The 14,798-nt window shown below is 30.6% G+C and overlaps 1 protein-coding gene across 1 annotated transcript; it reads right to left on the minus strand.

Moving 5' to 3' along the window:
* Positions 1-5,039: 5,039 nt before the first annotated feature.
* On the minus strand, positions 5,040-7,042 carry LOC140883156 (uncharacterized). The gene is made up of 3 exons (XM_073289517.1): positions 6,695-7,042; positions 6,101-6,230; positions 5,040-6,011 (listed from the first exon to the last, which is right to left on the minus strand). Exons 1-3 carry the CDS (start codon positions 6,825-6,827, stop codon positions 5,222-5,224), a joined length of 1,053 nt encoding a protein of 350 aa, XP_073145618.1. The 5' UTR covers positions 6,828-7,042; the 3' UTR covers positions 5,040-5,221.
* Positions 7,043-14,798: the final 7,756 nt, after the last annotated feature.

Below are 14,798 nucleotides of genomic sequence, written 5' to 3' on the forward strand. Positions count from 1 at the left end.
TTTTGGATCTTAAACATGTCAGAAGTAATACTGAAATATCACTAAGATAATTAATTGATGATCTAATTTCGGCATATGGTTTGAGCTTTTCAATGTTTCGAGGTCAAGGTTATGATGGGGATAGCAATATGCAAAATGAGTACAATGGACTCAAGGCTCTTATCATAAAGATAATGAGTTTGCACATTACATTCAAGGTTTTTCTCATCAACTTTAATTAGATCTGGTGGAAGTAACGAGAAAACATTTACTTGTTAATGGACTCTTCAATGTAATTTCTGATATTGTTGATGTGGTTGGAGCCTCATGTAAACGACAAGATACTTTGCGAGAGTCTCAAGTTTCTATACTAGTCTAGAAAATAAAGAGATCATATATTATTGGACATGGATTGAATCAAGAGACATCTCTCTTGAAAGAGTTGATGCCCAGCTAGCCAACTTGTGGCTAAGGGCTTTGAGAGTCTCTTTTTGTAAACAATCTTTGTTTAATATAATATACGTTCTTTAAATGGCGTTCACTTTATCTTATTATTATATAATGATATACTATTGCTATTTTGATAAAGACCTTGAATATACTAAAGTAAGATGTGGTAGCACATGGGGATGGCTATCATGAAACACATCTTATAATCACTGTATATTCTAAACAGTTCCTAGTCGATTGAGCCGTCCGTTAATAAGGATAAGGATCTCTCGAGATTGAGACTACCATTTGCGATGCCGAGTACCACGTTTAATTGGTATGGAACATAGAGATGTTCAAAGCATGCAAATGGATATTCATATGATGAATGATCGAACTACCCTATCCGGACTTTCCAAGTGGTTATCACTTATCGAGTGGATAAAGTCCGCGGTTTTGGTTGTACACCATTAGTCCTTACTACTTGAAACATCATTGAGACTCTATATGCTAGTACTGTATTTTGACTCGTTTACCGACTCTATTGGGGTCATCAAGTGTCGGGATTGGGTACAGTTACGACACATATAGGAGTCGATGCTTTGTTGTCAAGGATTCACCACATACTTGCAAGTGTGGATATCCTATGCGATATGAGAAGATATTATTGTGGCGAATCTCTGGCCAGAGTACATGATGTGTTTTAGGTTACTCGGTGTTCCTAGTAACACATGCGATGTCACTATTTAATCTCCAAGATGTAATGCATAGTTATCGAATCTCGAACGACTCTCGATTTACCAATGGTTGTTGATTCGATCGGGATATATGGATGAAGGGACCGTACTGTACGCTAACCAAAATCTATTAGTTCTTGCAGGCACTATCAGTGATACCTAGGGAATCATGGGGCAATGTTTCTAGGCGCTCTTACCATGATTCGTTGGGTAAGTCGGAAATTGTTGTTCCGAGTGACAAGGAGTTGTGAGCCCACGACTAGCTGTATCCCTGAACCATTGAGGGTCACACAAGTAATGGATTTTTAATCCCCGTTGAGATAATTAAATTTAAAGAGTTAAATTTAGTGAATAAAGAAGTGGGACTTCTTATTTAAGAGTAGAGGGAGTAAGATTTCCTAAAATGACATAGTGATGGACATTTTTGGAAATCATTGAATTCGGATTCAGAAAATTTATCTTGACTTTAAAAGATGCAGAAATGGTTTCTGTGCACATTGGTGAAATTGGTTTATCAATCTGAGTCACGATGAATTTTATATTAATTTTTGAACATGCGGGCTTTGCTTGTCAGGCTTGAACTTATGACCAATGGGCCCTAAGCTGTTAGCAGCCCATATTATAAATAAGTTATTTCAGTGCATAAATTACACAACACAAGGCACAATTTTCGAAAACCCTAGAGAATTTCTCTCTATTTTCGGTCGCCCCCCTTCCCTCTGTCTTTGAGATTTTTCAGTCTGCAAATTTCGAATTTGCAGTCTGAATTAGCAGATCAAATCTGTTATTTCTCTTCGTAGAAACTTTTGATAGACTTTCTAGTGCAGTCTATCAGAGGGATTAAACTTCTGTTCGTGGACCTGATTGAAGAAACGTTCGTTCATCAGTTCCTGGGATATACAACAAGAGCAGTTTAATCTGTTGGTGTCCATAATCTCGCTTCGAGATTTTAAGGTAAAATTTACATTGTTTAAATTTTATGTTATCAATTTTAATCGTAGGAATTTGATACCCATATGGAATTGTTTCATATAAAATTTTAAAAATTCCGTTGCGCCGGGTATCATTTTTTTTCCCGATCCGAAGAACGACCGTGTTCCAACATCTCTATCATCTTGGTGATACACACTGGGGATCACATTACAAAACTTTCATGAATAGTTAATTTGATTACATTATTTGCATTTGAGATTGATGTACTTGATGTAATAATTGTGGAAAAAGGCTTATTTTGGGATAAATTAAAGTTTGAAGCGTCTACTTTTCTAGAGGCAATACAATCTTTTGAATTTGTGATTAATTATTTTCATTTGATGCAATTATTATTGGTAATAACAAATTAGTTGTCTCAAGTTTTGCAAAGTAAAGATCAAGATATTGAGAATGCTATGAGATTTTTTGATATTTCTAAACAAAATCTTCAATCAACGAGGGATGATGGATGGATTTCTTTATTGGATGTGGTTTCCAAATTTTGTGGGAAACATTTTATTGATCAGTTCTCAATATGGATGATACATTTGTAGCTCGAGGAAGATGATCACGACGTAGAGTACTCAAGATATGACAAATTTTCATCATTATCATGTTGAATTATTCAACATCTTCATTGATATGCAATTACAAGAGCTAAATCGTCGATTTAACAAGAGAAACACCGAGTTGTTGCTTTTTGTTACATGCTTAAATCCATCTAATTCTTTTTGCTTCTTTTGACAATCAAAAGGTTATTTGATTAGATGAATTTTACTCAAGAGACTTTTCTGATGTTAAACTTTTGTAACTCTCAAATCACTTCAGACTTTCATCATAGATGTCCGTTCATATATGAAATTTTTAAATTTGAAAAGATTGAGTGACATTACTGTAGGACTGAATGTTTTTCGTTTTACCAAAAGTTATAGCTGATGATAATGGTACAACTCAAATGTTTTAAACTGCACAGCATCCCAAGCATCGTGGTTCTACCGCTCTACCCAGCATGGACAATTATTTCACCGCAACAATCTCTCTTCCAATAATTTCACTCTTGCAATTAATGAGAATCGAACCTATAACTTTGGCTTTGATACCAGTTGTAGGACCGAGCACTAGTCGGTTTATCAAAAGCAATAGCTGATGATAATGGTACAACTCAAATCTTTTAATCTGTATAGCAGCCCCAGCGTCATGGTTCGATTGCTCTATCTAGCAGAGACAATTATTGCACTTCAACAATTATTCTACTGATGGTGGAAAGTAGAAGAGACACATCATATCAATTGGTTTACAAGATTTTAATTTGCTTAGATTTTTTCAGTTGCAACGGCCACAGTATAGAGAGCATTTTCAACTATGAAAATTGTGAAGAATCGACTTCTCAACAGAATGGGTGATCAATGGTTAAATGACTCTTTGGTGGTATATATTGAAAAATATATATTTAGTAACAAATCAAATGATTTTATCATGAATTATTATAAAAAAAAATAAAGATCTCGTAAATGTCGATTGTAAGTCATATTTAGATGAATAATAATATTTAACTTTTTGCTCGTCTTTTAGTTGATATTATATTATACTTTTGTGATTTATATGAGTTGTGCTCTCCCCGCCCCCCTCCTCCCCCCACCAAAACAAAATTCCTTGGTTTTCCCCTATTATTTGTTCTTTTTCTCAATTTTGATCATTAACTTATATTTATTTTTATTTTTGATATTATTTTATCGGTCATAAAAAGATCTAAAATGAAAAAAAATACAAGTTAAAGAAACAAAAATAAAAATAATATACAAGTTACATGACTACAAATGAAAATTTACTGTAAGAGGCCAAGAATGGAATAAATGCAAGTTATATGATTGAAATAATAAATTCAACATTAATAGGAACAAAAGTAAAAAAAAATACAAATAACAGAATTAAAAATATTGTTATCCCTTTTTTTGGTCCACTAATTTTTCAGTTTTTTGGTAAAATAACTTCTTAATGTCGGCTATTTTAGTGTATATATAACCACTAAAGTATTCAATTTTCGCTGGAAAAAACTGTTTAGGAAGTGGCTAGCTAATTTTTTTTTGGATTTAACAATCATTGATGTTTTTCAGGTGGAATGCATAAAACTTGTAAAGTTAATTGTTTTATTTGCTTGACTTTTTATATTAGTTTGTTTTCAAGTAAATTAATTTCCATGAAAAAAAATTCCAACGTCAACATTAGCTACAGTCTAATCAATAATTTTCGATGAAAATTGAACATTTCGAGGACATGGAAAAAAATAACCAAAATTCATAAGTTGGTATACCAAAACTAAAAATTAAAAATAAATGTCATGAGTTACTGGACCAAAAATTCCAATTTCAAAATGCCTTGGTGAGAATTATATATATATATATATGCCTGCAGCCAAAGTACAAAAACAAAACCAATAAGACAACCCTACTTTAATAATAAAAAAATAAAAAATTACATGAATATATTTTTTTATATAAATTAATGTTTAAAATGACACTTTATTATTTCTAAAAAAACATTAAATTTCTTACATCCCAATTTTTTTTAGTTTTTTATTTTTTTGGAAATACTTACATTGCATTGTTAATTACACTTCTAGTATAAAACAAAATCTCATACTGAATTCTTACGCTAATATAATACTAAAAAAGTTTTCTAAATAATTAAATGATGTTTTTTCTCCCATGCATGCATGGCTGGTAAACCTTCTTGTGGGATAAGAAAAGGAGCAACATAGAAAAATAATTAGAATGTCCTCGCAGAAGTTAATTTAGATATGAAAATCTAATTGAGGGGTTTGTTGGAACTAAATAAACAGAAAAGACATAATTTATGACATATTTAAGATATATATCTTGAAAAAAATATCATATTTATGAGCATTCATTAATTTCTGAAAGATCTTGTGAAATCCGGCCAAATCCAAAAAGAAACACACGTTTTCCCCAGAGATGCACCCTTGCCAATTTCCATTTACCCAAATATTTTACATATTAATAAATTCAAAAAGCTCAAAGAAAAGGACAAACATTAATTACGATAATGGATCCCAGGCTGGTTGAAAAATACTAGGGTTCAAGAAATCAGGGTAACTGCATGGGAAGGGAGGTGTAAGAAGAAGAAGAAGAAGCAGCAAATATTTCCATGAAAGGTTCAAAGTACTCCATGTTTCCATGCGAACAGTTCTCAGAACTGAAACCTGATTGCTCAAGAATCGGATCAAGAACTTGTTCTGGCGAAGAAGATGAAAAGGGCATCCCTAACTCACTCCATTTAAGATCGCCGAGTTTCGGAAGAATCGGAATCATTGATGAATCTTGATCAAAACCCTGATTCAGTTTTGGAGTACTCATCTGAGTTGAGAGATTTTCAGTGCTAAAAATGAAATCATCTTCCGGTTTTAGTAAGGATTGCTGATGATCATCAACAAATTGAGGATGGTATAATAATGGAATCGAGGGCTGAATGTCGAATGCAGATGAACTGAAGTGCATGTTAGATGGTGGCGGAACGGGCGGGGTGAAATTTGATGCATTATAGTTCATCAAATGATCATCAAGTAGTCTGATTTCGACCGGATCAAAATCTTGAAAGGCGGCTAGTGGAGGGTTGGTGATGCAAATCCGGTCGATTTGAGGAGTTGGGATAAAATTATTGTTGGGATCTAGAAAGTAGAGATTGTTTTGATCGTAAGAGTGGCTGCTTCTGCTACTGCTGACCGAGTTTGTAAGATTTGGAGAGATTAATGTGGCGGTAAGATGATCAGAGAGATCATTCTGATGAGCAATCAGCTTTTTCTTGATGCTTGAATTCCAAAAGTTTTTGACTTCATTGTCTGTTCTTCCAGGGAGATGCTTTGCTATCTGAGCCCACCTGGAGAAAACATATATCATTAACTTAATTAGAAAATTCATATTTCAATTACTTTTGCTACATATATATATATGATTGTAGAGCTTGACCTGTTTCCTAGAATCTTGTGGAGCTCAATGATGAGGGCTGCTTCTTGGGGAGAGAAACCACCTCTCTTCAAATCAGGCCTTAGGTAATTTATCCATCTCAATCTGCAGCTCTTTCCACATCTTTGCAGCCCTAAATTATTATACATAAATAGATATATATATATATATATATAAAGCACACATTATATTAAACGTTAGTATGACCATGACCATCCAAAGATCATCTTTAAAACAATAAATTAGGCGCTTAATTAATATGAACCCCTAAGAATACATGACAAATGTTGCCTCCTTGGTAAATATTCCTAGCTCGATCGATCCAGCTAGGGCCGTGTGAGATAGAGTGAGGGGAAAAAAGTACATAGGTTTTTGGGAAAAGAAAGTTCGTAAGTTGTAAATACTAATTTTAACCAAGATCAATATCCAGCGGTGGCTCGATCCACAGGTGTGTTTGGATATCTGCGTATGTGTGTGCATGGGGTGCATGCATATCGGTGAATTTCAATGCTTTTCGCGGCGAGGCTGTACAAACGGATGCATTAACATATATATACAGTATATAGTGAAGGATTTACAGGATATATATATATATACCTGCAAGTCTTGGAACTGAGCTCCAGCAGCCATGGCCGTAATTGGAGACGTATTTTATAAGCTTGTCATCTTCTTCAGGTGACCACAGACCCCTCTTTACTTTCTGTTTGTTACAGCAAGAATGATGCACCATTTCCTCAAAACGAGTACTGGAAGCAAACACAGCAGAGATACACGTGTATGCAGCATATATATATATAATATGAAGATCAAATAAATTAGAAAGAAAGAAAAGCTTGAAAAACTGGGGGATGGATTATTGGAAGATATGAGAGCATTGTACGTTGAGATTTTGTATTTAATATGAAGAGCTGTACAGTAGCAGTATGTACGAGGGCCCTGCTTTGATTTGATTTGGGACAAAAAGCTGCGATTTTCTTGGGGAAGGGATCGAGGGTACTTATAGTAAGGGTTTTTTCCATGAAAATTAAATGTAGTCCTCCAGTCAGCCATGCAGTTTCCCAAGGTCCCACTTTTTTTCTTTTTTTATCTTTTTTTTAATTTGTTCTACTTTCTTTCATTCTTGTGAATTAATTAAGGGTGTGTAATGGTTGGTTTTGGGAAATTAAATAAACCATTCTTTTTATATCACGGTTTGAGAATAAATTTACTAGCTTGTACGTCAAAGTAACATATATCGCTAATGATGAATTACATGAAACTTTTAAAATTTCTAAACCTATCAAACTTTTCATAATTAAATTAAATAAAACTTTTAATTAAATATAATCAAACCTCAAGCCAGTAATTATTCAACAAAACATCCATTTAATATCCTCCATTAAGTCCACCACACATCTCATTAATGTTTCGAATAGAAACAAGTGATTAAAAACTTAGGAAAAACCCACAAACGATGTGTTCAATATTTACTGAACGTCGATAGTTAGTAAGAGTGTTTTAATTGATGGAGTAGATGCATTTACACTTAGCTATATGTCAGGAGTTTGATTTTCCCAACGAACACCTTCTTAGACTAGCTAGCATAGGGGTGGTTTTTCGTTATACTGTATCAAAAATATTGGTATGAAAAAAATTCATACCAATATCGATACCAAAATTCTAAAATTTTGGTACGGAAAAAATCCATATTGATACTGTATAGATACTGAAAAAATATTTGGTATACCAAAAAAATGTATGTATATAGAAAAAATTTCGGTACTGTATGCCGAAAACTCGATATTTTGATCTGGTATGTCAGCCTCTGCTAGCATGTCGCACAGGGTTTGTCTAGTGCGGTTTACTGCGAGTTTTCATTTCATTAAAAAAATAATATTTACCATCTATAATTTCTACCGACCAACACATAATAATCTTTAACTTCAAACATACTACGTGAAATGTGAGAACCAAAAACAGCATAAGTTATAGAACTAACTAAGAAGATAAGCTATATATATCATTCAGGGTCGTTCCTATTTGGAAGCAAAAGAATCGTTCGATTTGGACCCATTTTTTTTTGGGGCCCAATTTTTGAAAAAAAAAATTATTATATAAAAGTGTAAATTGATCCTATATAAATTAATTATTCTTGGGCTTTTTTCATTCATATCACAAGAAATTATTTTTCTTTTGCCTACTACCTAATATAAATTTTTTTTATTATTTTTGGGTCTATTGATAAATTTATTTATGAAGTTTATTATTCTAGGTCTCTTGATAATTTTTTTTTCAAATATAAATATTTTTTCATGCCCAATATAAACAAAAACTTTTTTTATTCCTTAAATTTATTATATAGTAGTGTAATTGGACCAATATAAAAATATATTTTCTGACTCATAGGGGTTGTTCTGATATTAATGAATTATTTTCGGAGTTGTCATTCTTGAAGTTCTCATTACAAGAAAAACAAAATCGGCAATGTATGTAGTGAATTATTTGAAAAAAATAGATGGATATTTCTCAAATGCTCACATTGCTTATAAAATATTGTTGACTATATTTTTTACATTTGCAAGTGCAAAACAAAATTTCTCAAATTTAAAGCTCTTCAAAACATTTCCTCACTAAACCATGTCATAAGAAAAGATTGAACGAATTAGTTATTCTATTAATTGAGAAAAAATCCTGAACAATTTGATCAATATTGTTAGCTCTAAAATGTTAGACGAGTTGTTTTATAGTAATCATTTTGTACATGTTTGATCTTATTATTCAATTAAAATATAAATATTTTGACTATTGCATATTCTTTAAATCGAAAAATTTGTTATTAATCTAAAAAAATATGAACACAAATTATGATTTAGGAACCTCTTTTAAAAATTAAACTCAGACCCAAAAATTGTTAAGATCGTCACTGATATCATTTGGGAAACACTGAAATTAGCTAAAGAAAACATGAGCTCGGATAGTTTATGAAGAAAATAACAAATAATCATGAGATGAGGGGTCAGGCGTGAAAATATTTTTAAAAAAAGGCCGAAAAACCAAATAAAAAATATATTTTGACTATTTTATTATTGGGAAGATAACATTTTAGTCTTGTTATTTGCAATTTTTTTCATTTTTGGTCATATTAACAACGATTTTGTACTTATATTCTTGTAATTTGCATTTTTTTTTCAATTTTGGTCTTGTTATATTAAATTTGTATTTGTAGTCCTGTAACTTGTATATTGCATGTTTTCATTTTTGGTCATTTAACATGTATGATATTTTTATTTTTGATATTTTTTTATCGGAGTCTATAGTGTTTTTCGATCATAAAAGGACCGAAAATGAAAGCAAATAAAATTTAAAGGATCAAAAATAAAAACAATATACATTAATGTACAAGACTAAAATTGAAAATTCACCGTAAAAGGACCAAAAACTGATGGTATAAAATATTGAAATGTGTAAAGATCTAAGAGAGTGTTTGCAATCACTAAAAAAATGATTGTTGGATTTTGACTTAAAAAAATCAGTCTTGTGTGTTTTTTAATCTTATATTATGTGTTAACTTTTGTTTAACTTAATTGAAATCCAAAAGATAGTCATGTGGTGATTATGATTCTTTAAATTGATTCTAGTAAAAAGTTTAATGCTATAAATCACTATAATAATTTATTTATCAAACACTATCCAACTTTGATTTTTGGTTTTTTACTTTTGTTTTCAAACACCGTCAACTTATAATTATTCTTCAATTTTTTATAATCTATAAATTTAATCACTTATATAAAATCATAATTTTTTTGCAAAAACTCTCTAAATTGAGCTATCAAATCGACAACCTATTTTTTTTTTCCTTTTCAAAATGTGGTTCAAATGAAAACATCATAATACAGTTATATTTGCAATTTGAAAGTTGGTCATTTGTGATTAATAATATCATAACGAAGATTTTGTAGAAGTTGCGTGGTACAGCTTACACTTTCAATGTTATCTTTGCGGAAGGAAATGACCATATAATATTCGGTCTACACTGATCCCAAGATCTATAATTTGCAAATATATATGAAAAACTGTATTTTGATCATATATATATATTTGTTTGTGGTTTTATTTTGTTGCATTCTTAAATATGTGCAGCTTCGGCCTGCAACTTTTATTTTATTGTAACTTTAATAATTTTTTTACATGACACGGATATATATATTCCACTAACATGATGTGGCATGGCGTCGGCTCAAGTCGGCACGACACTCATGTGCATAACATGAGGATTTTATGTTGAAAGATGATAAAATTAGGGAAAAAAGAAGAAGAAAGATATAAGAATTATAAGATTTACTTTTGACGATGCAGGTTACTAAAATCACAAAATTTCGAACATAAAAGATGAACATTGCAATTTTCCAATGTGCATAATCACACTTGTGTTTCTACGTGCATAACATACTTACCCTGAAATTATAGAAAAATGTATGCAACAATGACACACCAAACCACTATTTTCTTTTCAATATCATGATGCAATATTCGTACCAGTACTGGCGGATCATTAAGGGTCGGGGAATAGACCTCCCTCAATTTTTATGTGAAATTTTTATAAATATCCTTAATATTTCGTTGATAAAATAAATAACATGCAGCACTTCTCTTCAATGTTGTATGCAAGCCACACATATATATATATATAATTTTGATTACCTGCACCCTTGAATTTTAGTGGTCCCACACAAAAAATCCTGTACCCTAGGGTGCAGGTATTCATTACTGATATATATATATATATATATGTGTGTGTGTGTATGTCGAATGATTGTGTTATGAGTTTATTATTAGAATGATCATAAATAATTGCAAAAAAATCATGCAAGTTTTGGGAAAAAATAGAGAGAAGTTGCAAAAATTTGTATGTATAATTAATAAGAGTTGATAAATTATAAAATCTGAAAAAGAAGACATAAAAAACTGAGGATAATTTAGTCAATTCAGATCTAACTTAAAGAATATATGAGTTAATTAATTTAGGGATATTACTGGAAAAAAAAAATTGGCTTGAGTAGCTTGAAGCACCAAAACAATTAGTGCTAGGGATACAACTCTTATATAAATTATAATAGTATAAATAAATTATATTTTCATGATTTTATATGAATTGTGTCTCTAAAATTCCTGAGTCCGCCTTGATTTGTAATGATGTTTGGCTCATTAAATATCAACAAGAAATCACTATTTCACAATGATTTCCACCCCCAAGATATATATATATATATATTCTCTTTAGAGCCTTGAGACATAAATATCTACAACTCTTCATTCCTCTTCTAGATAAAAGAAAAACTTAGAAGGCTCGTTGGTGGCCAAATGTAAGATCGGTAATTTGTAGATTTACTAAAATTTATATCTGATATCAATTGTGTATCTCAAAAATTATTTTAAATCACATTGTAGTGTTATCTTCATGTTATGATCGTTCTGTGAACAAGGACAATTATAAAAAAAAAGTGACGTTTTCTATGATACCAATTAACAATAGGGCATTTACTGTTTTCCAAAAATTATAGTCCATCGTGACAATGAAATTAATTTCAGTTTTTGTTAAACATATAACAGTCCAATCGACGAATAAGTAGTACTACAAATTAAATGTCTGCTCAATATCGAATCAGACTGAGTTGATCGTATTCAAGTTTGACTTATCTAAGTTATTAAATCTAAAACAAGAAATGTATTATCATAAATAAATTTAAGGTTTGCTCTTCTAATTTTTTCTTTTGGTGTATTACTAATTCATTTTTATTTCGAGTACTTTGATTCATCTTTTTTTTTTAATTTTTTTTATTAATAGTATTCTTCGACACGTAAATTCATTAATTGCTTTATTTTACAAAGATCATTCGTACTTATAGGACACAATCTTATTCTCATTTAATGATGCACGATTCAACAAAATGGATCAAATCTAAATCTATGACATTAAATTATTATTTTGAAATACTTGTATATATTTATATTTGTAAATCATAAAACTAAGGGCAATCGATCAGATTTTTATGATGTGTCAATTTTTTTCTTCAAAATCTGTTATTTTCATTCCAATGAAATCAAATAAAATGAATAAATAAATTGAAAATGAATTCGATTTTTTTAAAGAAAACAAAATAAAAGCTTGATATATGTCACACAAATTTCCATTTTTATGAATAAATGCATATCTTTCATGTGGTGATGATGTGAAACTTGCCATTGTTCACGAATCAGAAAGAAAAGCAAACAGTTTTATCATTTCGTCATCACCAAACCACAGCATTAAATGCAACAGATACGAATGAAAGATGAGCATGGACAGTAATTTAATGCAAATTCAAATTCAAACACATTCTCATTATACATACAAAATAATATTTCGGAAAAAAATTCATTCAAAATTTAAAAACACCATTAATCATGTGTAACTTAAGGAATTAATCTTAATTAAAAGTCAAGGGAACGACATATATAAAATCTTACAGGTAATAAAGGTATAATGAAAAATCAAGTGAATTGGTAGAACATATGTAAATTATGAAAAGTTTGATTCTAACCCCATTCAAACACTGCAAATTTTACCATCTTTACAAATTTTCTTATTGATACACTGTAAATTGGTACAAAGCACGTTTGTATCTCTGTATTCGCTTTACAAATTCTCTTATTCCTTAAGACATATTATATTATCGTGAGTTGATATATTGATTTACTTCCATCTCATATTCATATACTCCCTCCATCCCAATTATAATGTCCATGTTTCCTTTTTTATTTGTCTCAAATATATAGTCATATACCATAATTAGTAATATTTTTTTACACTCATTTCCTAACATACCCCTATTAACTACACCTTGAAAATTGTGCAATCATTTTTTAATACATTAAATAGGGATAAAATAGAAAGTTTATATAAAATTTGATTTTCCAATAAATTTTTTCTTAATCTGTGTGAAAATCCAAAGAAGACATTATATATGGGACGAAGGGAGTATATAGGTAGTGTTTGAGACAGTTTCTAGAAAGCACTTATCAACTTTTCATTAACAAAATTTTCGAAATTTGTTAAGAAAAAACTGAGAAGTATGTGCTTCTTAGAATCTCTCACAAACACTACCATATTATTCAATGCACGATGTTCTTGCTTACGAATAGGTAAAACACTCATTTGTTCCTCTTGTGGCTATGACATAGTTCACTAGCAGCCACTTCAAATCCGTCCTTCAGAACAGCTAAAAAAAATCAAAATTGTTAAAACAATTGATTGAAAGTGGTTAAAAAGGTCATTCATATTTAATAGTAGATTTTTTTTAAAAAAAAACTAGGTGAGTTATTAATTATAGAATACATCTTCCGATTAATGCCAAATATACTATTTACATATCTGATTCAAAAGATTGTTTTTAAAAAAATTTGTATTCTACAAAATTAATCTAGCTAGCATGGATTTAACTTTTCAGCGCCAGGACATGCAATATGGGAGATCGATCACAAATACTAATTTGACCTATAATTTTCTTTCAAAAAAATTTCTAATTTCGTCTCCTTCGACGAATATACTAAAGTCGTCTCCTAAACGTCTGATGGCTTCCTCGACGTAATTTTCGGGTCCTTCCCTAATGATAACGGAAACGTCGAAAATTGACTACGTGGTAGTAAAAAATTTTGTCCCCTTGATGATAAAAGATAGTTTCCAACTGAATGGAGAGATCATACAAAATTAAGCAATACTTGTTTTGGTTCATTCCATGCTTCCTAGTCGCTTCAAAACCAATTCAAAGCATATACACATGCTTGGGATCAAAGGAAAAAAAAAATAACAATTAAAAAAATAATAGATAATAATTCATGTAATTGATGCGCACATGCATGAATTAATGGCTGCTGGGTCCATTGCTCTTTTTGATGAGCCATAGTAGGACATAGACTGAGGTTTCGCTTGGTTTTTTCCAAGTTTGAGGTTAGTTCATAAATAATTTTCCTATTCTATACATACACTTACAAACACACACGTGTATATTGTTGAAGTGCAATAATTATCCTTTGTAGATGACAGAGCAATCGAACCATATATGATTTTTAGATTATTTTACAGTTTAAAAGATTTCAATTGCACTATTACTGCCAAATATAAATGTTGATAAAACGACAAATATTCAATCTTAGACATGTATTATTTCGGAGAGCTTAATACTTCGTCTAAAATATATTAGGAAGAAACAAGAAAAAATGCTATTAAACGTATAGAAATCGCAATTAATATATATTTATGACAATTGATAAAAGAGAAAAAGTGTATATAATTGGAACAGAGCAAGCAGAAGATAGATGTCTTTGAAAAATATTTTGCTATGACGACAACACATATAGGAGTATAGGACAACATTGCAAGCTGTAAACAAATGATACAAAGTACAAGAGATGTTTTAAATTTGCAAGAGGAGCCAGAGTACACTAAAATTTTTGTGTGTTATCTGTTACCGTATTTTTTAAGAAACTGAATACATATAAAAACTAATCTGGTCTCTTGAAAATTGAAATGACAGTACGGAATTAAGAATTAATATATCCCATTATTTTTTGTGAAGAGTAAAATATTTAAATGCTAAACGATTAGAAACAAACTTAGAAATTAGAATGTAGCCAAACAAAAAGGACTTTTTTTTTGAAATTTTCAACATAATTAAAGGTTAAG

This window comes from Henckelia pumila, chromosome 2 (assembly GCF_033568475.1).
Source record: "Henckelia pumila isolate YLH828 chromosome 2, ASM3356847v2, whole genome shotgun sequence".
Lineage (NCBI taxonomy): Eukaryota > Viridiplantae > Streptophyta > Magnoliopsida > Lamiales > Gesneriaceae > Henckelia > Henckelia pumila.